Source organism: Danio rerio, chromosome 12 (genome assembly GCF_049306965.1).
Source record: "Danio rerio strain Tuebingen ecotype United States chromosome 12, GRCz12tu, whole genome shotgun sequence".
Classification (NCBI taxonomy): Eukaryota; Metazoa; Chordata; class Actinopteri; order Cypriniformes; family Danionidae; genus Danio; species Danio rerio.
Window position 1 is genome coordinate 21,197,501 of NC_133187.1, and position 26,913 is coordinate 21,224,413.

General features: G+C 35.0%; 1 protein-coding gene across 2 annotated transcripts in view; it reads left to right on the forward strand.

The window, feature by feature from the left end:
* snx29 (sorting nexin 29) overlaps positions 1-26,913 on the forward strand; it is a 247,162-nt gene that overhangs the window by 122,991 nt on the left and 97,258 nt on the right. Inside the window, exons 16-18 of one of the 2 annotated variants that reach the window (XR_012387966.1) lie at positions 7,317-7,467; positions 14,830-14,937; positions 15,365-15,446. Coding sequence is in view for 1 of the 2 variants with exons in the window: in XM_688793.10 (XP_693885.4) it covers positions 7,317-7,433; positions 14,882-14,937; positions 15,365-15,446 (255 nt within the window). In the remaining variant the exon portion in view is untranslated. The remainder of the gene's footprint in view (positions 1-7,316; positions 7,468-14,829; positions 14,938-15,364; positions 15,447-26,913) is intronic. The other variant, XM_688793.10, reaches the window with a different exon arrangement.

Genomic DNA, 26,913 nt, shown 5'->3' on the forward strand with positions numbered 1-26,913 from the left:
AGATAAATAAATGTGATGAATGAGAATATTGTAAGCGGTGAAAACTGAGAGATGAATGAGACCTGGAAACAGGGGTGTTTTTTTTATCTTTTTTTTTTAAACAGAACAAACAAACTAAACATAATGAGGGTTGTGTTACAACAACTCAAGTTTAAGCTAGCTTATACAGTTGAAGCCAAAATGATTAGCGCTCTTGTGAAATATTCATTTTTTTCCCAAATATTTACCAAGTAGTGTTTAATGGAGCACATTTTTAAACACAATCATTTTAATAACTTATTTCCAATAACTAATTGCTTTTATCTTTGCCATTATGACTGTATAATATTTTGTAGTTGTTTTAGATACTAGTATTCAGCTTAAAGGTGCAGTATGTACGTTTGACACCCAGTGGTTGAACTAGGTATTGCACGTCTAGTTCAAATTAAACTCAAGCACAGGTTGCCAGATTGACGACACCAACAGCAACGTGTTAACTACCAAGCCTATGGGCTGATTTAAGGCTGATTTAAACCATGTTCTAAATAAAAGCAACGACATGTGATTGAAGGAATATTTTCCATATTAAAATAAGTTTTTGTTCAAACCAACACCTGACATTTATATTTTAGAAACAACTTCTATTTCTTGCAGCTGAACAACAGAAAACTGACAATGATCACGTCAGATAACACCTCATGTGCTTTATTCAGTGTAAATGCTAACAGTTTGAGTTTCATTCTACTGAAAGCAGCAGCAGATAGTTCAGCTCAGATCTTGAAAATAAAATAAACCGTTTGAAAAGGAACTTCAGTGTAAGCCAACACATATCAGTGATTCAGCATGTACATTTAATAATGTTAAAGAGATTTAATACGTATCAATTCGATTAGAAACCTTACCATTTCATTGGAGTGCAGTAAGTCTAATATTCGGTGCTTCTGAATGGCTGTGTTGAAATTTCTGTTGTGTTTCGTTTGATGCAAACAGCCAAATTGCTCATCACTGTAAATCTGGTTGCATAGTGTGTTGTTAGGACATGGGGTTACTGTTTAACGTGCTCACCTAATGTTTACGTTCGTAATATTTATATTATTTGCTAATTAATTATCTCATGTGGAACTCTTAAGTACCTCATGTGAAACAGACCATTACTGTCCACAGGAGGTCACATTTCGGTCACAGATGCATACTTTAAGAGCTTTTCTGCCTGAATAAATGAAATACGCAGTTTTCCACCAAGGCAATATGTGGTGCTGAAATATAATTGGCTAAACTGGCATTGGGACCAAAAACATAGACAGATGTTCAAAGCAGAATATTTGGCTTCAGCATTGTTTTTCAAATAAACAAGAATGTTAACTTGGATGTCTTAAATATTTGCAAACATATTATGGTATTTTTATGCTTTAGAATAGTCAAACACTTACATACAGCACATTTAAAATGCAATTTAAAGGCAATTTACTAAAGGAAATTTAGGAAATTAGTCAAGGGGTTTTATTTGTAGCCTATCAGGGAGAAAAGTCTTAAATAAGTTTAAAATATTGAACTTAGCAGGATTAGCATAAAAATATATATAAAAATATAAATATATATATACTTTGGAAACTTTTGTGGAAATAAATGTATACTGTATAGTATAATATATAAAGAAGAAATCTCAAGAGGGCTGATAAATTAGTCTTCATCTGTATTTGTACCAAATAAGAAATTATGGCACATTCATTCATTCATTCATTCATTCATTCATTTTCTTGTCGGCTTAGTCGCTTTATTAATCCGGGGTCCCCACAGCTGAATCAACCGCCAGCTTATCCAGCAAGTTTTTACTCAGCGGATGCCCTTTCAGCCGCAACCCATCTCTGGGAAACATCCACACACACACACTCATACACTACTGACAATTTAGCCTACCCAATTCACCTGTACTGCATGTCTTTGGACTGTGGGGGAAACCGGAGCACCCGGAGAAAACCCACGCGAATGCAGGGAGAACATGCAAACTCCTCGCAGAAACGCCACCTGAGCCGAGGCTCGACCTAGTGACCTTCTTGCTGTGAGGCGACAGCACTTCCTATTGCGCCACTGCTTATAACACATAATGTGTGTTTAAAATTTACCTGTAATTATTGTATATCAAAGAAGAATATATCAAAATATTTCTTCGAATTAAAATGTTTTCTTTGAGAACCTTTTGTTGGAAAAAGTTCTAATATTATACAGGAATGAATACAATTTTACTATACAGAGGTTCATACAAGGATATGTTTAACAGAAATTGAAAATACAATATAAGAAAAATACTTAGCATGGATGACATTTATCGATCTGGATGTGTAAATATGACCAAACTCTATATATTATAACTCTATAATTTTCCCTGTTTTAATATGGTTACTCTTTTAGTAGTGTGTGCTTTTATTAGTGTATGCTTCAGTTTCAGGCGCTTTCATGACAAGTGAGGTTTATAGTTGCTGTAAATTATATACTTTGAGGCTTAACGCTCTTTTAATGTGTTGAAAGGGTCACTATTTTTGACAAGCTGCTAAAAAAAGACTTAGAGAAATGGATTTAATGCTGTGAACTGCTAGGTGCTATATAAAGCACTGCATTAGGCAGTGAAGTAGCCAGATAGAGGCCCCTGCCTGACAATCAATTACAAAAGTTTTGAAGCTATTTCTGTAGTTCTGTAGAGCTGCTTTGAGAGGTTCTTTAAGGCTGCCACCTTCTCATTCAGTACTGTTTTGAGTTTTTGCTGTTGTTGTTTTTGTAATACCTAAGCATTGCATCTATATCAGTTGCAATCTGATGTATTTTAATGTTTGCAACTTTATACTATCAACCTAAATGGCAGGAAATGTGAAGTTGAACCCTTATTTTATCTGTTTGGGTTAGGCAGAAGACATTTTCTCCTAAAAACCTAAAGTCTTAAAAGTAAGATTGGCATGGTTGTTGGTGCCCGCCGTGCTGGTCTAAGTATTTTAGAAACTGCTGATTTACTGGGATTGTCACTTACTACCATCTCCAGGGTTTACTATACAGAGAGTGGTCCGAAAAATAGAAAATGTCAAGTGAGCGGCAGTTCTGTGGGCGCAAATGCCTTGTTGATGCCAACGGTCAGAGGAAAATGGCCAGACTGGTTCGAGCTGATAGAAAGGCAACAGCAACTCAAATAATCACTTGTTACAACCGAGGTATCCAGAAGAGCATTTCTGAATGCACAACATGTCCTACCTTGAGGTTGATTGGGCTACAGCAGCAGAAGACCACACCGGCTGCACCTCCTGTTAGCTTAGAACAGGAAACTGAGGCTACAATTCACACAGACTCACCAAAATTGGACAATAGAAGATTGAAAAATGTTGCCTGGTCAGATGAGTCTCCATTTTTGTTGCAACATTGGGATGAATTTCAGAATTTGGCATTAACAACATGAAAGCATGGATCCATCCTGCCTTGTATCAGGTTCAGGCTGCTGGTAGTGGTGTTATGGTGTGGGGGAATATTTTCTTGGCACACTTTGGGCCCATCGGTACCAATTGAGCATCATGTTAATGCCACAGTTCACCTGAGTAGTCTTGCTGACCATGTCCATCCCTTTATGACCACAGTGTACCCATCTTCTGATGGCTACTTCCACCAGTAAAACACACCATGTCATAAAGCGCGAATCATATCTGACTGGTTTTTTGAACATCACAATGAGTTTGACTCACTGTACTCAAATGGCTTCCACAGTCAACAGATCTCAGTCTAATAGAGCAGCCTGGGATGTGGTGGAACGAGAGATTCGCATCATAGATGTACATCCGACAAACCTGCAGCAACTGCGTGATGCTCTCATGTCAGTATAGATCAAAATCTTTTGAGGAATATTTTCAGTACCTTGTTGAATCTATGCCACGAATGATTAAGGCAGAAGGGGGTTCGACCTGGTACTAGTAAGGTGTACCTAATAAAGTGGCCAGTGAGTGTATATATAGAATATTTAATTGGGACCAATTGCATAAGAGGAACCAATCAACTATAGTAATTGTCAGAATGCATTTTATTCACATTAATACACGTAAAAACAGTATATATGTACATGCAACATATGTAAGCCAAACAAACAAAATAATACAATTTTTTTTTTTTTCAAAAAATATTTCAAAATTTTCAATCTTAGATCAATTACTTTGACTTTCAAGATTGTGCATTACTCATTTTATTCATTTTTTGTTTGACACATTCTTGGCTGTTTGTCTGGCCAGGTGCGGTCTGGGAAACCAGGACAAACATGTCAAAAAGTGACATGATGTGTCTGTCAGGCAAAAGGCCGCTAACCCAAATATACCCTGACATATGATTTCCATAAACAAATGAATGCGAGTGAATCGCAGACTGGATTCTGCCTCCGTGTCTGTGTCGCTTTCTCTAAATGACAGCTGACGAGTCGCCAGGCAGGTGTGGGACTCGCTGTAACGAGCAGTTAAGGCTCAACGCCTCAACACTTTCACACCTGAGAGTCAAAACCCAGCAATCCCTTAAGAAATGTCACTTACTACAACCAGCCGCAGAGCACTCGAGCTGTTTAAGCAGAGAGTTTGGCTCTTGATTGTCAGTAGCTATGTTTCCATTCAAACTTGTGAATTTAAATTATGCACAAAATTATAATATTGCATAAAAAAAATTTGAGAATAAAATAAAGTTTCCATTCCATGTGAAAGAAAAAATGAAAGTAATTTCTGCGGACACTAGTGTGACATTCGATTTTTGTTTTGCAAGAAAATAATTGATTATTTCTGCAAACTGAGAAACCATGTTATCCATTTTATCCCTAGTAAATGAGTGGCAGACGACACACAGTAACAAACTCATCTCCAGTGGCAGGGCATGCACCGCGGGGGTGGTCCCACATGATGGGGGCCCCGCATGATAAAACTCCACCACATAACCCAATCTGATCTTTGTCAAAGCAATTATGTAAAACAGTTCTAGGAGTTAATTATACAAAGCTATTGTAAGAATTTTACTTTGGTGTTTGCGTAATTGCATTGAGATGGGCCCCGTATTTATCAAGAGTTTGAGAATTAGGGGTCGTTCACACCAGGACGCTTTTCACTTGTGCTTATCCGCATTTTTCAAGACTGTATGTAGCAATCATATGCAAACAATTTTTCACTGGCAATCAGCAAAGTGAAACATACAGAATCCCTTCCTGACTTTAGATAGCACCCGGTGACCTACTCACACCTACAGTTCTTCACGATGGACATCCAGCGTTCTCCAGCCTCCGGCGCCTAGACTGTAGCTCCACACATGAAGATTGGCCAGAGGAAAAATGGTTGTGCACAACAGAGCCTGGTTTCACTCAACATTTTTTTTCCTTCACTTCGTCAATTGGTGAAGTTTTTTTACCTCACCACTGGCATGCTTAGTTTGGGATTTGTGGAGCTGCGCTTGAATGTGTTTACTCTTCAGAGTTTGGACTTTCAGTAGTGAAATCTAAATCACACTAAACTGAATTTTAACTATGAAGTCTGGACTAGAACTTCTATGGTAAGCGGCTTTGAAACAATCTACATTGTAAAAGCACTATAGAAATAAACAAATTGAATTGAATTGAACTTAATAAACTTACAAGTCATGAATATAAGTGAAATGATCTGTCCATTGTGACCATTGATCTGCAACTACTCTCCATAATAACATGATAAAAGTTATTTATCATGTATCTTATTCTCAAGTTGTAAGAGTAAACCTTAAGTAGTGTCAGTCTTATGCCGAGTACACACTGCATGTTTTTCAAAGTTGTTGGATCGCAGTTGTTTTCTCGCTGCACGACTGTCTGGTGTAGCGTTCAGTTGCTGCTGTGGTCATACCGCAAGATGGATCAGTGACAGGAGGATTCACACGGCATGACTACAGCAGAAACACCGACAACATGGGCTGCATTTGAAATCGCATACTTCCTTACTATATATTACACTATGCGAGCAGAGTAATATGTCCCAATTCATAGAATATGTGAGTATGTAAGAATTACATACTCAGGAGAGATTATAAAGTGCACATTTAATTGACACTACGCTTTTCCATGATGCCATGTGAGAGAATTCTGCAACTGACGCGAGTAGGATGATTATGGGAAATGGCGGATGTAGTACATCCAAGTTTCATTCATTCTACTCACATTCATACAGTATAGAACATACTTTTTTAACAACTTTATAGTAAATTCATTTTCAAATGTAGTAACTACTGAGTTGTAGGTGATTTCGGACACAGCCATTGTTTCTTTCACACTCGAGAGGTTATATGGAAATATCTCAAGATCACACGTTAGATCAGAGTTGAGCTGCTGCTGAAGCAAATGTTTCTGTTTAATGGTATTGAAAAGCTTATTTATTCTGAAATTGCGGTCCATAAGTCTTTCCTAAACTCCCCACTTCCTTGTATCTTGCTCTCTTATTGGTTGCATGTTGTCATGTCACTGTCAATTCTCTCTGATCGCACTTTTGATTATTCACTTTGCCCGTGTTTACATGGACACTGTGACTTTAATACCATTAAGACAATACTCTGATGAAGAGTCTACCATGTAAACAGCGGTTATTGATTACAAAATCGTATTAAGACATATGGAGTATTCCTATTTTAGTCCTGTTATTAAAGTACAATACAGTCATGTAAACACATAAATTAAACTATTAGCAATTTGTAGTACTTTTTACATTTTGTGACGGGATTCACCCACGGTGGTCAGGCTTTTGACGACAAACAAATGACAATGTCTTCAAGCAAGAGAGCACATTTTTAGTGCGAGAGGGAAGCAATGACTTTGCTTTCATCCAGTACTTCAGAGTTTGTTACAGGGGCATGAATGAGTGAATGACTTTGTATCCAATGTCATGTGTTTGCATGTGTAGTGTTCGAAATTAACTGCAGTTCAACTTCACATATCACAAAAATGATATGTGATCACATATGGTGCCATGACAAACACAAACTGTTGTTGCGTGAAACACCGGCGAAAACTATCGTTGAATAGTGACGTAATGATGTTAATCTAACTATGTACTATAACATGTAAAACGGGAACATGAAAGGAACATTCAAAAAGCAACTCATGTAAACATTTTAATCAATAAATAATATTATTGTCTTATTCAGATTAACTAATGTCTGTGATAAGATTGCTGATATCTGTGTAAACGTAGTCACATTTACCAGGGATTTCACAAAACATTTAAGTGAATGAAAATCAGGGCTTAAGTTTGATTATGCAACATAAGTTTAAAAAAACACATAGATGGATGATGTAAACATAGCTACTGTGTTGTGTTTTTCAGGTGGCTGAGATGCACGGAGAGCTGATCGAGTTTAATGAGAGGCTTTACCGCTCCCTCATGGCCAAAGACAACCTGATCGCCCAGATGAGACAGGAGCTCATCGACCTGCGCGGCCCGGTAAGCTCATGCAGGCACACATTCAGGCCTCTCTGTGGGTGTGTGAAACCAGAGCTTCACTGAGTGCTTTGCTCTTTTTTGTCTATCTCTGCAGTCCAGCCGCTCTGGGCAGATCACTGTCTGCCCCCTCTTCCATCATTAGCTGTCTCTGCCGATACCCCATTACTTTCCCGTGTCTCCAATGGACACATTTACCTAAGCAGTCAGATAAGGGCAGAAGGGCATGCTCTTTTAAATCGTCCTCAAAAAGTAGCTTTCACCAATATAGTGTCTAAACCAATCATTGTAAATGCAGAAGTTTCACAAGAATGCATTTTTTCGCCTTTACACAAATGAACTTAAAGAATCCAGGATTTAGGTTTTAATTTATATAAATATGCAGATGTTGTGGCTGGCATTTGTTGGCTGGTTGAACAAAACCGGAATAGAGGGAGAAACCTTGTATTTTATTCATTTACATTTGCTTCATAACTGGTGTAAAATTAGTTCATTGAAGAGATACATTTCAATATAATACAATGGGGTGTACAGTATGCACACACCCTTTTAATTTTAGTCAGCCAGCCCCAGTGCTTCCAGTTAATTGTCATCCCATACAAAATCACTGCATTTAAGATCTGATTTCTTTCAAAAACTGAGATCTTCACTGCCTGGCTTAAATATAATATAAAGAGGGTATCAGACCAAACCAGAAACACTGCATTAAATTATTATTTTCCATACCATGTTTTTAAAATATGGAAATTAATTTTACCCCAGTATTTTCACTGGAGTTTTTGCGCTAGTTTGCTGCTAACAACGGTGCCTGCGCTTAAACGTTCTTTTTTTTAATTTTTGCGAATTAACAATCAAATGGATACCTAGGTCTATTTATTCATTCATTTATTTTCTTTTCAGCTTAGTCCTTTTATTAATCTGGGGTTGCCACAGCTGAATAAACCATAAACTTATCCAGCATATGTTTTAAACAGCAGATGCCCTTTCAGCTGCAACCTATCACTGGGAAACATCCATACACAATCATTCACACACATACACTACGGACAATATAGCCTATTCAGTTAACCTACTTTATATAACATGTTTTTGGACTTGTGGGGGAAAACTCCACATAGAAATACTAACTGACCCAGCAGGGGCTCGAACCAGCGACCTTCTTGCTGTGAGGCAATTGTGCTACCTACTATGTGTATTTAACTGTTTGTGTTTTAATTACATTACAACACAGATGCTGTAAAAGGAACCTCGTAAAATTGAAAATAGTCACATAAAGCTTTCACTGGAAGTTCACCATTGGCTGAAAAACACTAGCTGTGCTTATAGTCCATTAGCCTGCTGGGTTTTTTTGTTATGTTGCTTTCTTTTATTTGGTGCCATTTGAAATCCTCTTTCCCTGAGCATCATACTGTACATTAATTGATTTATTTTTCTTTTTTCAGATACTTTAACTTGTACATATTGATTTGCTGTATGAAATCTTTTCGCTTTTGTAAATAAATTCACTTATTTTTGGTCATATTTGGCTGTCATGTTGCTATTTTGCCTCCAACTCTCATTAAATTGGGGGACATTTAACACCTAGAGCTAAACTTTAAAGTCGTACTGTAGCAAAACCAAGGATATGGTAACAGGGATATGGTTAGCAGAAACAAATTAGTTCTTACCCATGTGCTGGAACCTCTGGTCATTTGAGGGTCATTAAATAGAGACAGTTGTAAGTTTAAAATATGTAGGAACATTTAAAGGTGCAGTAGGTAAGTGTCTTCAGAATCATTTTTTGTTGTGCTGGTTAAAAGTCTCTTCACAGTCCAATAGTAATGATTACATTAAATGATCTAAATGTATTTATATGTATTTTTATATTCTGGGTAAGGCATAAAACTAAAAAATGTCCGACCGACATCTCCCATAATTCCGATAAGCAGCTCAGACTGTCTGTCAGCAAATGTAGATTCTGACTTCTGCGCATCTGTTCACGCAGATCCGCCATTCGTGCGTGCCCGTCTGCATAAGCGGCCGCGCCGTCACGAGACAGACCGGGAGAAATCAAATGCTGAATTGAAACTTTTAAAAACCTGAATCAATATTGGAGTTACTTTAGCACCCTGGAGGAAGAACGACACCATGGCTGAAGTATTACTGTTAGACCGGTAATGTTCTGTTTTAAAACTATTTTAGTCAGGCTAAGCTTATGTTAGATTGTGTTCTGCTATAAATTACTTAATTATAGGCACAGACGTGTTATTCAGCCACTTTCACTCCCGGTAAAAGATTGATGTGATTATTTTCAGTTTCATAAGGTCTTTTTACAGCATCAATAATGTAGATTTATATTTAGTTTAACAACAAAACATCAGTAAATAGGGCTATTCCGCCTAACCTGCTTTATTGGGCTGAAGTTGATATTATGTTCACATTGGCTCATTTTTGAACAATGACAGCCTTCCTATACTGTTTACCATGCTACTCTGAATATTCGCTCTGAAATAGCATGTAAGTGTGGCTAAGTAATAAATGTAATTTCTGCATGGTGCTGGCACTAACTAACTGGCGAATGACATGAACTAGTCGGTTTTCTGTCTGCTGTTGTGACGCGGTGCGGGTGCTCTCGATTTCAGGGGTGTGGTTTTGAATCACAGTCCCTCCCCGTCGACCAAAGATAATATGCTAAGCGGTTAGCATTTTGGCAGATCACCTACTGCACCTTTAATGTTAGCAAATTTACAATCGCTGGAAAAGTAGTTATATATTCCAGTATATTAGAGGTTGCAACAATTTGTGTGAGTCAACTTATTTTGGAGATGTGTAAGAATTTGCGAAAGTGTTGTAAGTTTTACCATGATTGCGGAGTATGGATTACTGCCATATAAGAAAAGCAAAAACTATCAAGTAAAAACTGCCAGTGCAGTTTTAGGTGAAACATAAATACTAACTAAATTGTGAGAATTAAACAGAAAGCACATGTCATTACTGAAGACCCTTAAATAAAACATTTCAGCCATCAAAAAGACATTTCAGGCAGCCTCAATAACGAATAATGTGTATCACAAGTCATTTGTGCTAACTGCCGTTATAAATTTAAATGCTAAGGTTTAAGCATGAATATGGTTATTTCCATTTTAATGTGATCTATGTGATAATGTTGAATGTGTTTGGGTTTTTTGTGACATACATGATGTGGATCTAATAATGTGATGAAGCCAAATATAATTTCTACTGGTGGATAATAATGATTGAATGAATAATGTGGGTATTTTATTATTATTATTATTATTATTATTATTTAAAATAAATCTTAAATGTTAATGTTAAAATAACAGCAGTTTAAGTTACTGATGAATCAATATTCATTTTTGGATGAACTAATATTTGATTTTTCTCAAAGACGTTTTCACTAGGGCTGTCAAGCAATGAGATTTTTGAATGAATATTAATGACATGATGTAGCAATTAATTATATTAAATTAAAATTAATCACAATTCATTTGCACATTTAATTTGGATGAGAATTGTTTTGTTGTTTTAGATTGACTTTGGATTGTATTTGACTAAATTATAAATTAGTGTTCATTTTTGGATGAACTGATGTTTTAAAAGAAGATTTCCTGAGACATGCCTTCACTGTAAAACTGGCAAGCTAATATTTTTTAAAATTATGTAATTATTTACATGATGGGGCTGCATGATGGCGCAGTGGGTAGCATGTTCGCCCCACAGCAAGAAGCTCGCTGGTTCGAGCCTCGGCAGGGTCAGTTGCCGTTTTATGTGTGGGGTTTGCATGTTCTCCCCGTGTTCCGGTTTCCCCCACAAGTCTAAAGTCGTGGTGTAGGTGAATTGGGTAGGCTAAATTGTCCGTAGTGTGTGTGTGTGAATGTAAGAGCATATGGGTTTTTCCCAGTGGTAGGTTGCAGCTGGAAGGACGTCTGCTGCGTAAAACATATGCTGGATAAGTTGGCGCTTCATTCTGCTGTGGCGAACCCTTATTAATAAAGGGACTAAGGCCAAAAGTGATGAATAAATGGATGAATGAATGAATAATTGCATGATCTGGCCATTAATAATTAATAAAGTTTTAAATGATTAATATCAAACTAAACTGGTTTAAAAATCAATGTTTAGTTTGCTTGCATAGACTTTCTATGTATATTAAATCGCAACATCTTTTATATTATATTATATTATATTATATTATATTATATTATATTATATTATATTGTATTGTATTGTATTGTATTATATTATATTATATTATATTATATTATATTATATTATATTATATTATAGTATAGTATAGTATAGTATAGTATGTTATGTTATGTTATGTTATGTTATGTTATGTTATGTTATGTTATGTTATGTTATGTTATGTTATGTTATGTTATGTTATATTATATTATAGTCTTCAGAGTCCATGTATTAGCTTTGTTTAAAAGAACAGACCTGTTTTTGGTCTAAATATAAATAATATAGAGCATTTTTTGCAGAGGACAATGTTCAGCGAGCACCGACCCTCCCAAAGCTATTTTCATTTTTGGATGAAGTATTCATTTAATTTGACCAGGGTGTCTCTGGTGGCAAACTCACAGCCCACTCTGTGTTTTCACCTCATGGCTTCCATCCATCCATCCCTCGTCTCTCTTTCCTGTTCACTGCTTATCTGTTTGCCACTGATTACTTTTTGATGCATCTGACGGCAGTGGCTTTGAACCATGGCCTTCTGTAACTGTGCTCAACTCTATACGGTGGATGCTTTATCTGGTCTTCGTGGCTCATGTGTTTGTTCCTCTCCAGCTACCAACATTCAGCAGTCTGTGAGCCCTGTAAATGCTGACATTACTACACCGTCACCAGGAGATAACGCTCAAATAGGATTATAGCATTGCTCCTGTTTGGGCTCAAATGTTTTTAGGAATGAGAGCTAAATAGCCAGTTATTGAGAGCTTAAGGTGTATAAAGGATATGGTTTTTGTAATAAATATTAACAACATTTAGAAACAAAATTTACATCCAAATAATAAAATTTATAAATAAATAAAATCAAAAAATGTATTAATAAATACATATTTTTTTTCCGTTTGTTCAAACTAATCAATGAAATGAGCTGAAACATCACATTTCTTGAGTTGTTTTAGAGGACAACTTAATTGTTTTATGTTCAACCAACTTAAATTTGTAAAAACGAATATGTTAACTTTATTCCTTCATGCTGTCCCAGTACAAATCGATTGTGTGGAACCCAGAATTTTGTAGTGTTGAACATGTCCCCTTTTATAATTTCTTTGTTACTTATTTTTTATGAAATTATTAAATGAAATTGCTATATTGAAACAAATTCCAAATCAAAGATAATAAAATAAATAAATAAATCTTTAAATGAGCCAAACTAAGATCGCTTTTCATCTTGGAATTTTTCATTTTATTTTTATTATTTTAATTAATCTTTTTAAGAAACAGCATATTTATGTTTTCTGGCACAAGATGAGATCTCTGCACAATGTTCTCCACTGATTAAACATTATTTTAAATATACTAAAATACTGTGAGATATTGTTGTATTTCAAAATAACCTTTCTAATTTGACATATTTATCATTTATTTTCAGTATCTACAGTATGCAATGCAATATCTTTTCAGAAGATATAATAGCATAATGATCAATAAACATGCCTTATCATTTTTAGTGTTAAGGACAGTTCTATTATATTTGTGCTTACTTAGATCATTTAAATAGATTTTATGATGAATAGATAATGTGAATTCTTAATGAACTGAATTCATTTAAATAATATACTGTATCGTAACTTATTTGCTGTCAGATTTGATCAAATTTAAGTTTCTATGATGTTTCACCATAAAAATATGATTTGTTTTGACAAAATCTTGCAGATATTACTAGTTAAAAGTTTAACATATAAGGATTTGTTGTTCTTTCGGAAAAGAACAGACTCTACTAATCAAGGCTGGCTTTATTTGACTAAAAAAATACTATGTTAATTGCATAATAGTATAGTTGTGGTTGTTAATGGTGGTTTATTCTGCCGTGGTGACCCCTGATAATTCAGAGACTAAGCCAAAAGAAGATAAATGAATTGAGTTTTATTTTATATTATAATTTTATATTTTTTAATGTCAATATATTTTAAATATTTTCCTTTCTGATTTACAGTACAACTTTCAAAAATGTTTAAAAACAGCACTTTTTAAACATTTCTTTATATCACTTTTAAACAATTTATTGCATTTATTATGGGGAAAAAGTGAACCAAAAAAAAAACGAACAAAAAATATAGATTAATGGTACTTTTCAATAGTAACTTATGGTTTCCTAAGAAGCAGGACTGAAATGTTGCTTTAGAACAATGGTTCTCAAAGTGGGGGTCGGGACCCCCCGAAGGGTCGTGGGACAATGAAGGGGGGTCGCCTGGTGATTTCCAAAAATGTATTTATTTTGATTAAACCATAAGAATTACCATATTTTATCCATAACCTACTGAAGAGAAAAAATATCGTCGTTTATACCATATAGTTACTATGATAGCTTATAGTTACTACGTACTTCTATTGGATTGCAACCCCTGTGGTAATTACATTATATTAAAGACACAGCAATAGTGTCAGATGCAGCAGATTTCATAACACCTGGTAAAACTTTGTTGCCCATTTACAGCTCTCATACATTAAAAAAATTAAAAGAAGAATAGACTTGGGTCCATTGGTGAGTGTGCTCCATTGCATGCAAGGTTTCTGTATTTATAAACACCTCAGAATATATTGGGGGTCGCGACTCACTGGCATTGTCATTTTGGGGGTCGCGGCCTGAAAAGTTTGGGAACCCCTGCTGTAGAATAATATCAGAATAATTATGAATCATGTGACTTAACTTAAAGACTTAGTAAAGCTATTTAAAAAAAAAAACGTTCCAAAATTTTCAAAAACAATAACAAATATTGTTTCAAAAATGGCTGGTAGTGAATATGTATATATTTCAAACACGTCTTTTCTCATTGCATTTAAGACATAAGAGCAAGTATAAAATATTTTACATGCTTATATATACAGCGATGATGGATTATATATTTTTATTAGTGTAGATGAATTAATTAAATCATTCTGGCAAGGCTCATGATCATGTTCTGAATAAACTCAAGCAAATTAAACCCCATAAAATCCCTCTTTACATTTTCTAACAAAAATATTCATGATAATTAAAATCATGTGTTTTTAACCATTGAATAGCTTGTGTGAAAATGGGTCACAAAATAAATTAAATTTAATCAAAAGTTGCCAAATTATTAATAATTTTTTTTTTTTAGCAAATATTATATTATTATTATGCTTTTATAACAGATAGAAAAACCGGTTTATAAGGGTATGTGTTAATCAGCAAGCTCAGCAGGATGTAAAAACAAATGCTCCCTATAATCAGATGCTCTTTGCTTTTTGTACAGATTCCAGGAGACCTGAGCCAGACCTCTGATGACCCCAGCCTTTCTGACTTTGAGACGTAAGTGGCCTCCTACTCGTTGCTCTTTTTATATTTCTATATATTTACACTGGAGGTGGTGTACATGAGCCTCCTTTGAGGATCAGATCGATAGTATGGAATTCCATCAAGCGATGCCTCTGAAAACACTGTGCTAAAAATAGTGAAGCTGAACGCTGCTTCTGCTTTTACATTTAGAGCCTTTACGCACATCTTCCACACATATATAACCTTTGTACATGAAAAGCTGTCAGAAATGGCTAAAGGAAATGATGTTAAACTGCTTTTGTCATACAAAAAGGCTATTATTTTTTATCTTTGACAAACAGCATCAATATTTCTAATTTTTTTCTCAAGAGCAGATGAAGTGATTATAGCTACACGATGTCTCTTCAGTTAATTAGACTATCTTCATGTGTTTTTTTTTTTTTCATCTTGTATCTCGAAGAACTCAACGTGCTCTCGTCAACGTCTGGATCCCCTCTGTGTTTCTTCAAGGTCGGGCTGCCAACGCCTACCATGTATATCAGGTAGCTCTTTTTAATCAAATTTTAATCTAGCATGTACTACCGGAAAATTTGTAATCTTCTTTTAAGCACACTTTTTCCTCACACTTTGTAATTGAATTGCTCCGTCAGCTGGATTGCAGGGTGCTGAAAGTTAGCTGACTTTAACAAGTTGATCTGTGTTTTTTTATTCCCCTCCCCTGCCCCCAAAAAAATTTCAGATGGACAAAATATTGAGGGGTGTGACAAAAATGCCATCAAAAGTCAAATAAATAAATGAATAGCACTTGAGATCACCTGAACCTCGTCTCAACTTAGTTTAAATTTCCAGTAGTGGGGACAGAGACGTAGTCGAAGAGTGGTGGGTGGAGATGGGGTAAATGCCTCCTCAGATGTAAGTCACTTAGGACAAAAGGGTCTGTTAAATGACTAAATGTAAATGCATAAATAAAATAATAATAATAATAATAATAATAATAATAATAATAATAATAATAATAATAATAATAATAATAATAATAATAATAATAATGAAATGGCATTCAAATTCAAAACAGGTGAAACAGGTGAAAGTGAAAATAAGCAAAGTTTTACTTTATTCTCTGCATATTGCATCAGCTGTTGTGGCTAAATGTATATATTTGGCATGAAAGACAACATAGATGCATTTAAAAATGTACTTATGGTCTTTTGAATGTAAACAAATTGGGAAATCAGTTCTAAGAAAAGTGTTCTATTGTGAGACCCTCTGCAGCAAAATGCGTTTCGGTTACAGTTTTATCTAAACTTTTTTCCACAGCTTTACTGCTTTCAAGTTCTGTCAATTTATTGTTAATTTGACCCAGTTTGGTTGGTTGGAAATATCATTGACTTTGTATTGTAAATATATTTGCTTCTCTGTTGTGTTGGGCATACCAAGTAGAGGTCTGCATTTCCGCGGGAACCAATCAGATGTTTGCGGCATGGGAATAAATTTCCAAATAAAATGCAGTAGCAGCCGTTAACTCTGGTGTCATCTGAATGATAGCGGGTGGTCTAACAATATAACGTTCCCGAGTCCTGGTATTATTTCAGAACAGCATACCTCCTTTTTTATCAATCTGTTTTTATGATCGGCTAAGCATTAAATTAAAATGTTATAATTATGTATTCTAAGATGTACAATGAAAGCTATTATAAAGGCTTAACTAGGGTTTATAGTTCTATTTTCTAAATAAAGATTGTTTTTATTTTTTTATTTGTTCATTTGAATAGGATTATATCAAAATAACAATATATCCTTGGTAATTTTGATGTTAACACAAGCACAAACACAAAACAAATTTGTACATGTGCAAATCTGGAGTGCCACTGGAAAAACCAAAGTAAATGAGAAGAGACAGCATGAGAAAATGGCCATCTGAAGTACACCGTGTCTTGCACAATAGACAGGTTGACACACAGTGGCGCACAGGTGAATTGATGATATGACACCTTTGTAATGTTGCTGTTTTCATACAATAGTGACCCATGAACTTTCTATAACAGTCTAGATTACCAAGAGAGCCCTGTAAGTAGCGCTGGTGGCCCCCACGTATTAGTTGATTTTGCTGAGTGAATTGCTTTTGACAGTGCTTTTCGATTTTCTCTGAGTGTTCCCTTGAGTGTGGCCTTGAAATGGATCCCTATAGAAACAGATCCATTGTTTTTTTTCAGAGGCATGACAGATGGATAATGCTTTTCATTATTTTAGATTTCTGCCAGTATATCAGGGCTTCTCATTTTCTCATTTGATTGATGACTCCTGGTGTTGTGCTTCTCATGTGAACACTGATGTCATCGACATGTTTATACGAATTTGAAAATTCCTGCGTCTTGTCTTTCTTGCAGAGTATTGATGAACTGATCTTGGTTTTTCATGGCTGATTATCATTTTTTTACAAGCAAATTGACCAATTTGAAGCTAGAAACAAGATGCTTATTTGTTTTATCACATGCTAAATCTGCTGGGATTTAAAATGAGAGGAAACCACTGCACCGCAATCATGATCCACATAAATAGACCATACATACATTTGCTTTTGCAGGTGGTGATTTAAATTTTGATTGCATAGTTTCAAGTCAAAACATAATGATATGCCTTTAGCTTAGTGAAATTATGCCACATAAAATAAAAAGTAGACAAACTGAATAAAAATGCAGACTTTCTTTCTGTAGATTGTGCTGCTTATAGTACAGCATAAATAACAGCTTTTCCTTGGCTGCTGCTGCTGTAAAGAATATATGGAGTTATTGTTTTTTTTTGGTATATGGAAATGTAGAAAGAACATATTTTCTGAGCTTTTCTGAACACAGTGTGTTCCATTCATAGATAGCCTCATTAAAACCCCCCAACAGCAATATTTAGGATTTGTTCCAGTTTTTCCTCCCATGGCAAACACTGAGCTGCTCTGTTTGTCACAGGTACTATTTTGTTTTTGTTGACAGGATTTTCAAATGCAACCAAATCTTCCACACATACTGTAAGATAAAATCAGCAGATGCACAAGTATTATGAATAAATAGATGGTCTGTTGAAATTCTTGATTCTGATTGGCTGAAAGGTGTACTATAAAATCGTTTTCAGTCAGTTTATGTCAATATTTGAAATAAATGCACTTTTCCTCAAACATAAGTAGTAACCACAGTGTCATAGTTAACAAAGTCTTTTCTCTGTATAATATCGAGAACATGCCATGTTCCTCACTGGAGAGGCGATGTGCTCGATATGCTCAAAAAATTAGCAAAGAAGAAGCTAACACGTTACTGTGAGATATTACAGTTGCTGGCTACGCAAAATCTGTGCGTGCAGAAATCCGCAGAGTTACACCGATTTTTAGCTTATCGTTGAGTCTATGTATTTACTTGGGTAAATGTGTTTCAATTTATATTTATGCAGTTTTTAAATGAATTTCACTAATGTTATTTAGATATAATAATAATAATATTAAAATGTTTATATGATTTATTTTACAATGCAGTTTGTAAAGTAATGTTTTCTGTCTTTAAGTAAAGATATTATATGAGTCTTGCCTTGTTTACCAAATTAATGGATCAAATGGGATTTGCATTGTAAAGAATAAATAAAAGTTTAAAATGTATTATTTGTTGATTTTATACATTAAGTTTTTTAGATATGATCCTCCTAAAATCATTCCGCATATATCCACAGATGTTTTTTTTTTTTTTTTTTTTTACAAAATTCTCTGCAGAAATAGCAAAAAAAATGACAACTCTTTCTCTCTTACTGCCTGTGACGAGTTTTAATGTGTCATAACTGATATCAATTTTGTTCAATTCTAATTTGCAATTTTTCTGACAGATATCGTGATTACGATTTAATTTCATAGTCAAGATTCAGCTCAATAATATGTATCATAGCTTCTTACTGCAGTGAGTGTTATTTAAAAAATAAACTAAAAACATATTACCTTACTCCCAACATTTACTAGATTAAGTGTCAGAGGTGTGGACTCGAGTCATGTGACTTGGACTCGAGTCAGACTCGAGTCATGAATTTGATGACTTTAGACTTGACTTGACAAAATATAAAAAGACTTGCAACTCGACTTGGACTTGAACATAAATGACTTGGACTTTGACTAGGACTTGCCCCTATTGACTTGTAAAGACTTGCTGCTTCCCATGAAAAGCCCAACGATAAAAAAGTATGTTGACATGGACCGCTCTCTCTCTCTCCCCGTTTATGTGTGCGTGTGTGTGACAGCATGCGCGCGCGTGTGTGTGAGCATGCGCGCTTTCGGCATGACGTCCAATCGAAGCACGGTAGATTGTTTTGATTCGACAGTATCCAACGTGACTACTATGAGGCGCCGGAGTGGACAAAAGTCAAGCGAACGCAGAGAAAATTTGAATTTGAACTTGAGATCGAGCCAATACTCGCGTGCCAATACTCGCTCTCTCTCTCTCTCTCACATACAACATACACCTCTCTCTCTCTCTCTCTCTCGTGCATTCAGTCTCTTTGCGTTCGCTTGACTTTTGTTTACGATGGCGTCTCATACCTTTAGTGCTTTTGCTCTCACGGGATCCTCCTTTTAAACTGACCCTTCGCTAAGCCACGCCCAAAAACCGCCACCCACCAATCGCGGCTTACCAATCGTAGCTACGGGCAGAGGCTCTGTCAAGCTTTCGAGCGAGGGAAACAAGCCAAATCGTTGCGCAATTGGATTGTGAAAATCTGACACCCGCTATCCTAAAAGTTTGGACTGGGTGGTGGGATTTTTTCCTTTTTCAAAACCAAAGCCCAAGAGGAGAAATGCCAGCGTGGATCAAGCTGTGTGAGGGGCGGCTAAAGGAGTTAAGCTAAGTTGGTTTTGTTTTCTATATTCACATTCAATGATAGGTGGCAATAACTCACACTCCTCTTATCCTAAACAGATCTAAACTGTGTTTCTTTAAAAAAAAAAAAAAAAAAAAACAAAGCAGGTTATGCTTCCCAGCGGTCTTTTTCTTTTTTTCCACTCGATATTATGAGCCAGGGCTCGACAATAAGGACTGCCCGATGGCCCGGGGCCAGCGTGCGAGACACTCGGGCCAGTGTACAAAATGTTACTGGCTCGATCGGGCCAGCTGCTGCCTTTTTGCCTGCCAGATCGAGCCAGAGCTGCGTGCTGCGACTGTCTGTCAATTGTGTGCAAATACAATCTTACGGTGCTTTCACACATAGACGTTTGTTTCGGAATCTGTCTCGTTTCACCCGTAAGCGCGTTTTTTTAGCATATATCCAGCAGTTGCGCTCGCTTCCGCGCCAAATCAATCAGTGCAAGATCGCCTGAATGAGACGCGGTCTCTGTCCTATTGAGCGTATCGATTGTAGCGAGAAAAAAACAATGCAACGAACTAACGACCCAGGCTATATCACAGTGTGTCATGATCGTGTAATAGCCATATATACGGCTATATGAAGAGGGAATGATGAGCAGGGCGAGATGTCATTCTTACCGGTAAATGCGAAAGTGAAAGCATGCTGAAATATTACCGAGAGCTGTTTATCCAGCCTGATCTCGGTTTATCCGTCAGGAAAATTGACCGAAATTACTTTCTGTTAATTTTTCCATATTTTAATCGTATAATAGGCCTATGTTGTATTAGGCCTTTTGTTTTGTTCATTTCCGCACTGACAGCTCGAAAGAAAGATTTACATTGATCTGATGCAGTCTCGGTTCATCTGCTATGTCTCTCTATAATTTAAGCCTAAAATACAGAATTATAGTCAACGTTTCTTTAATAGATTGATTAATTCAATTGATCGATTTCTACAAAACCTGACAATTGAAATGAGGCTCTGTATATGAGAAAGTCTGACCTCGATTTGTATTTGGTGACGATGTCTGTGGGTTGTTAAAATTAAAGTGCACATTTTCACTTATAAAATATTCTATACACAATGCACAAAAGTTTGGGGTCAGTGTGATTAAATATGTTAAAACAAGCTTCTTCTGCTCACCAGGGCTGCAATTATTTCATCATAAATACAAATTGTGAAATGTTGCACTATAAAATAACTGTTCAAAAGTAGTTTATCATTTAATTTATTCGTTTATTCCAGTGATTTTAAAGATGAGATTTCAGCTTCATTACTCCAGTCACATGATCCTTCAGAAATCACTAATATTAATTATTATTATATTTATTAATGGTAATAGTTATAAAATCAATAATGTCTGGAGTAATTATTTTATTTGAAACTAAATACAATAACAAAGCAGTTATTTAAAATTTAATAAATATTTAACAATTACACCTTTTTTACATTTATAAATATAGCCTTGATGAACTGAATAGTTTTCCTTAAACATTTTAAAAATTACCATAAATATATATACAGATTTATTAGCCCCCTTTTGTTTTTTGTTTTTTCTTTTTAAAATATTTCCTAAATGATGTTTAACAAAGCAAAGAAATGTTGATATTTTGTCTGATAATATTTTTTCCTCTGAACAAAATCTTAGTTGTTTTATTTTGGCTAGAATAAAAACATTTTTTTAACCATTTTAAGGTAAAATTTATTAGCCTCTTAAGCTAATTGTTTTTCAGACTGTCTACAGAATAAACCATCAGTATACAATAACTAGCCTAATTACCCTAACCTGCCTAGTTAACCTAATTACCCTAGTTAAGCCTTTAAATGTCACTTTAAGCTGTATAGAAGTGTCTTGAAGAATATCTAGTAAAATATTATTTACAGTCATCATGACAAAGATTAAATAAATCAGTTATTAGAGATGAGTTATTAAAACTATTATGTTTAGAAATGTGCTGAGAAAATCTGTTCTCTGTTAAATAGAAATTGGGGGAAAAATAAACAGGGGTGCTAATAATTTAGGGGGACTAATAATTCTGAAATCAACTGTGTGTGTGTGTGTACACACACACACACGCACATTCAAATAGCGATTAACTTCTTTTTTTTTTTTGGTGGGGCCAGTGAAAATTTGGGCTGGGCAAGTAAAAATCAGAACCACTGGCCCGATCGGGCCAGTAAAAAAAATCCTTAGCGTTGAACCCTGAGAGCACTGCTTAGTATAAACCCTCGCTATTGTAACGCATATAAATACATACACTAATATTTGCTGGTAGGAAAAATCTATTTGTTCACTTCTGTTATTTATACTTTAATGTGCATTTCAATTTTTTTCTTTCACTTAACTGTAAATTTTAATAAAAACTGGATAAAGAACACACAAAAATGCTGACAGTAATAGGTACTGTACTGTATGGGTCAATGATGCTAATATTCGGCACAAATCCATCAGTTTCTTAGGTTATTAGATTATTTTATAATTTCACCTCTCCTGCATGAACTATGCTGTTGAATGTTCAGCGTATGAGGTTGCTAGGCTAACCTTGCTTCAATTTTGATAAAATTATTTTCTAATCAGTTGCTATTATGTTGTGAATATACCCCTGTAATGTATACTGCAGTCCTCTTTTGTCTGGCTTTCTCAGATATCTCACCTGTTTGCCAAAAATGACTAATTAAATCCTTGGGAATGTCTGACACCAGCGCATACACACTGTAATAGATGTGCCAGGCATGAAAGCTTGACAGGCGTAGCAACAGTAACTAAGGAGGGCGAGGCTTAGCGAAGGGTTATTCCAAGAATGTTGATATGGTTTCTTTCTTGCTTTACTATTTATTAACAATACACCAAAAAACTAAAAGGTTAAGGTAAATTTTTTTAATAAATTCTAGTGTTTTTGAGTATTATACTTGTTGTATACTTGTATTATACTTATGTTTTAGGCTAGTATTATTTACGACTTGTTAATGAATGCTTCATAATACAGTAGTATTACCAATAGTGAACAGATAAAATAATACAAAGTGTAGTTTTACTACAGTAAAGTGTAGTGATTTGTAGTATAAAATACCCTATATTGTAAAATAATACAGCACTGGGTAATTTGTTTATATTATACTTGTGTCACCATAGCAACTATAGTATTACCACAACTGATCAATTGAAGTTCTTTACTGTAGTAGGCTACTGTTCAAAACACAGTACATGCCAATATACGTGTTCAGGGGCCCTGTGGCACAGCTTTCCTCAAAATGAAGAGGATGACATGGAAAATGTCCTCCACAATCTCATCAGTAAAGTGGAAGCCAGCAGACATTAGTTTACTTTATTTTAGCTGCCATGATAAAATGAGATTGATAGTGAGATTTATTTGAAGAGTGAATAATACAGTAGGCTATAATACCTTATCAAGTGTTTCCTTATTCTTATCACAGTTACATTTCTGCTTGCATTAGTTTTTGTTTAAATGCTTTTAAAATAAAATGTATTCTTTACATCCAACATCTATTCCAGAGGTGCCTTATAGTGGTGTAAACCCCTTTACAAGGGGTGTTACCCCTGTGTAAACTCTAGCCACCCCTGTGGCCAACCCGATATGATTTTGCTGTTGACATTATTTATTTAAATCTACTTACATAAATGCAATACAATGCAATATTTCAATAAATAAATAGCAGCCACTAAATTATTGTGGATTGATTGGTGCCACTGACGTAGCTGGCCTCTTCTGGCCCCCCTTAAACAAATTTTCAGGGGGGCACCACTGGTCTATTCTCTGTCTTTAAGTGTTTGAAACTGAAAATATCTCATCATATAAAACAACCAAAAATGTTATGGTTTATTAGATTAAACATTTAATATATAAATCTATTTTAGTATTTTGGTTATTGTTATTAAACAGTGCAGCAATATGAATCAAATCAAAAAGCATGAAAGGAAGAGGGAACACGACACAAATTGTGAGTTTGCATATAATCTCTGAGAGCGCTCAAGAAAATTTGTGTGTGAGCAGTGCATATTTGAGAGCGAGAGAAAATTTGAGAACTCGCAATCAGTTTTGTCCACAAACAGAGGAAATCCGTGCACGAGCATCACACAAGGTAGAGAGCAAAGCTCTTCAACGTTATGTGAAGAAAACAACTTTATTGTTTGTATGAAGTAGCCTACTTCATTAACAATATGTGCTACCATTTTACATTGCCGCTAGACAGATTTGCAACTCCATCTCTTTAGCACACACGAGATTCAATTGACAAAATTCCAATTTCACTCAATTTAACTTAGCAGCATATACAGAAGTTGGTCTACTGCTACCACATTGAGGTTATGTAATTTTGGTTAATCACAAGTTGATCACCGAAGACATAACATAGCACAACTAAACTTAATGAATTAGACAGCAGTAGACCTGCAATTCCTGTGTGATGTGAGGCAAAATGGAGTCTTTTTTTGGTGGAACTCGTTCTTGTGCATTATGCTGTGGAGACGAGACGCAGCACTGTTCAGTACTTTTTCAGAAAATTGTATTTTTATATATCTAAGCAATGTTCTTTAATAAAAAAAAGGTTTGTTTAAATAATACAGATCTTACAACCATACCTAATCTGTATATATTTTATTTTTCTGTTAAAAAGACTCGAAAAGACTCGAAAATCAAACTGCAGGACTTTGGACTTGACTTGAGACTTGTTGCCTTTGACTCGGGACTTGACTCGGGACTTGCCTGTCTTGACTTGGGACTTGACTCGGGACTTGAGGGCAATGAATTGAGACTTACTTGCGACTTGCCAAACAATGACTTGGTCCCACCTCTGTTAAGTGTCATTGGCAATCAGTTGACTTTTTTTGCAAGACAGTCCTCATATGGCCGCCTGTGGTGCTTTTTTAGGTGCTGGTTGTTGTATTTCCTCATTAAGTGCCAACAATTCTGCAACAGCTCTTACAAATGACCTGTTTTCTTTGGTGTCTGTGAATTGGAAACCACAATATTCCCAAATTACAGACGTTCGTTTTATGTATTTATTTATTTATTAATTAGTCTGTTAAAGCCATCATCCTACTCTTCCGTGCTTGAATGTTTTTTTTTTTTTTTTTTGTGGGTGTTCCACTTAGTCCGGCTGCACAATTCTGATTGGGCAGAACAAATGTGTCCTTATTCAATTGGCTAGAAAGATTGTCACACACAGACAGCAGTCACACATTTGCTCCGGGCGGGAGAAATTAAATCATACATACTGTATATCTTTAATAATGCAGCCTTATGTGATTTAGCTAATCACAACATTTCAAATCATGATTGTGATTAAATTTTGATTAATTGCGCAGCCTTGGTGTAGCATTTTATCAGTTTTATATCTGTGGTCATTCTTTAGCATCTCAGGCATCTATAAATGCTGCATTTACACACTCTGTACTAAAAATTCAGTGCAGTTCAGTTTGTGTGCAAGACTGGGACAGAGATCATCCACATGAAAACAAAAACTGATTTCTGATTTCTGGTTGTCTGATTGAACTTGCATTTTTTTTGCATTTTATTTTTTAAACTTATTAGTAGAATAGCACAGGAGATCTTTGCATGAATTAAATATTCTGTTAATAGATTATAGAACAACTTGTTCTTCAAAAGTAATGAATAAGTGCAGTTACAGGTGTCAAGACAACCCGTACTGCTGTTTGTCATGGGCTTGTTCATTAGGCAAGCCTCTGGCTCACAGAAAAAGGAGAGAAAATGTAAGTGTGAACTGAGGACCAGGGTGAACCTGTTAACCCCTGCTAACAGACGGCATGCAGTCCCAAAATGAGAGCTAAAAGCATCTTTCTCCATATAGTAATCATATAGTGGCTCAGAGGTCTGCATTTATGACATATAGGTGCTTGACCTGACTTCCAATTACTGGCTCATGAAGTCCTTTACTGGTTCCATTTTCAGCCCTCCCCCACCGTCATTGCCTGTCACATATCTGCTGTCTTTAATATGGTGGGGAGAAAACAAAACAACATAAGATATATTAGAATATAGTAACTAAATATAATAAAGAAAATAAACCAGTATATTATATTGACATTTGTAGTTGTTTTCAAATTTTAATATTATTATTACTATTAAATGAGTTTTCATTAAGTTTTAATCCAGTATTATATTATATTATATTATATTATATTATATTATATTATATTATATTATATTATATTATATTATATTATATTATATTATATTATATTAAATTAAATTATATTATATATTTATCAAGTATATACTGAATAAACATGCACTGGTATTCTATTTATGGTCTGTAAAAAATACCTAAAATGTTTTAAGAAATGTAAATAAATTTGAGATATGCAATTTCTCTTGTGTTTACCAAGGATGCTTATTTAAGATAAGAAAAAATAAAGAATAAACACAAAATGTTAAATTTCATAAAATGATAAATGTGAAATATCAATCTTCTGTCACCAAGTCCTTTGGAAATATACATATATATTAGGGTTGGGCATCTAAGCTAATGCCGATCCGATACGCATCTCAATACAAAGAATACGATCCGATATATTAGCGATACATTTGTGACATTGCGATGCAACACGATACGATTTACACCCATATCACGATACAATGCGATAAATCAGCACTAACTTATTAGATCAAGTTTATGAGATGATGTAAGAAAGGATGCTGTGCCATTGAATGAGTTTGATTATTTATTAACCAAGCAAAACCATGACTTTTTTTACAAACTGGCTTTTCTCTCAGAGCCAGAGTGTCAGTTTACAGTAGAGGGCCATTTTAGAACGTATAGCACATATTATTTAAGTATTTTCAAGATAAACAGAATGTATAAGTGCAATATATATTATAAATGTATATATTTGCACTCTTTCAACATAAAGGATTACCATTGCACAACAAGAATTGTGATTTAACTTTTCAACTATGAAAACAAGTTTTACAAAGATATATTGTGCCACTGAATATTTAAAACTTAAGGTCGTGAACTAGAAGTGTTATGTTGCTTTGAAACATCACTGTCACTGTAAACAACAGGCTAATGAAAATATAAATAAATAAAAATTAACAGGAGGAGGTGTTTAAGACCTTCGTTCTCCGTGACACTAGGCTGAATATCTTTGCAGATGAGCAATGC